We start from the raw sequence: 1,776 nt of genomic DNA on the forward strand, positions 1-1,776 counted from the left end.
GCAAAGAAATTTAAGAAGTTTTATCAGACTTATGGGTAAATTATGAAAATATCAGTTTATGATAACATAGGCCGATTTCAGACGGGGGAAAAAAACAAATTGTAACTTACATAACCTAGGCTGCTTTATTTTGACTGCACACACGGCACTGTGTGATTATTTTCACCGTGGAAAGACCCAATTTTGTGCGAAGACTGTCTTCTCTAAAATTTATAAACATTCGTAAAAAAAGCTCTTATCATGACTTGATTTATAAGATGCACGGTGCGGCATTATGTAAAGCACGGGTTCCAAGTTGTAAATTCATAACGGAAAAAAATAATCATAACACTGAATGCAGTACAATAATGTTGAAAGAAGGACAAAGAGAGAAAATCGTCATTTATTCGTCATTGTAAAATATCCGTCTTGATTCCGTGAAAGGCAGGAAATTAGGAACGGGACGAAGGCGAAAATGTGCTGGTGGTGAGGTTCTAAAAAAAATGGCGGGCCGCCTTCCCCGAAGAGTGAGCTCGGCGAGTGAGTAATGGCGACTGTGTGACCGGCCCGTGCTCGTGACTGGCGAACATGACGAGTCTCCTCCACCACGCGATTCCGTACGTGCTTCTCCTGGCCATCATCAACTCCCACACGCATATAAGGTGAGTATAACAGGATCATTAGCGCAGCCACCAAGCGTGGCGGCGGGTCTGACAATGGCCGCGAGGGACCTTGGAGAAACTGCCAAAGGAAAGCCGCTGGTTTGCTTGTCTTTCAGGAAATTGCTGGACTTCGGTGGGGCTTGCGTGGGTCGTACCTACGCGCGGAATGTGTGGGTCTATGGTCTTCAGTGGCTAATGCCTGTGTTCTCCGAGTTTTTGGGTGTGATTTTACATTATTTATTGGGGTATTTAGGGTCGGATCAGATGCGTGGCGGCCTTAACTAAATCCGAAAATTGTGGATCCTTTTTTCAGTTAACAGCCGTTTTTTTTTTTATATATATACTGTCTTCTCGGCATTTGTAGATCTTAAAGCACAGGCGCTCTGTGTGTGGGCCTTGACTAAATGCGTAAGTTACGAGCTCCTTTTTGTACAATGGTTTTTTATACACTGCAGTTTTCAAAGCAAAATTCTAGTTCTCGGCTTATGTAAGATCTCACAAAGCCTGTGTGAAGCCTTTCCTAAATGGGGCAATTTATGTACGTTTTTTTCGTTGTTGATTCTTGTTTTCATTGTTGTCTTAAAACTAATTTTATCTTTATCACATCTATGAACGTAATTAACTTGGAAAACGGTCGGATTTTCTTTTCTTTTCTTTGAAAAAAAGCTGTATTATAATAATCTTGTCATAATTTACGTAGTGGAGAATTGCAAAATGGTCAGATTCAAAAAATGTATTGTACTAAACTTGAAATACGAACGACTTCATATATAACCAGGGTGTTTAGAAGGAAATTGATCAACAGACTTGCAAAAGCAGAAATTAAATACCATTTCATGAAATTTACCGTCAATTCACTGTAAGGATTATTTGATAGAATGACTCTGCTGGAGGTTAATGATAGTTAATGGTTCATCTTAGATATGCAGCATCCACTAAAGATAAGGATGATACAGATTTTATCAGCTGCCGAAGACACCGAGTTGCAAATAACTGGATAGTATAATAATAGTTTAATGATAATTGCATAATAATTTGATGAGAATGTGCTAATAACCTGACAGTTTGATAATTCAATAATTAATGTAAATGGAGCATCCACAAAAGATGATAATACGTTAGATAGTAAAACTTG

General features: G+C 38.9%; 1 protein-coding gene across 1 annotated transcript in view; it reads left to right on the forward strand.

Moving 5' to 3' along the window:
- Positions 1-15: 15 nt before the first annotated feature.
- The window catches only part of LOC119585578 (protein Wnt-7b-like), a gene marked incomplete in the record, with an annotated part of 61,150 nt that continues 59,389 nt past the window's right edge, over positions 16-1,776 (forward strand). Inside the window, 1 exon segment of the mRNA XM_037934247.1 lies at positions 16-641. Within this exon segment, the coding sequence (XP_037790175.1) occupies positions 568-641 (74 nt within the window).

The sequence above is a fragment of the Penaeus monodon genome, chromosome 20 (genome assembly GCF_015228065.2).
Source record: "Penaeus monodon isolate SGIC_2016 chromosome 20, NSTDA_Pmon_1, whole genome shotgun sequence".
Lineage (NCBI taxonomy): Eukaryota > Metazoa > Arthropoda > Malacostraca > Decapoda > Penaeidae > Penaeus > Penaeus monodon.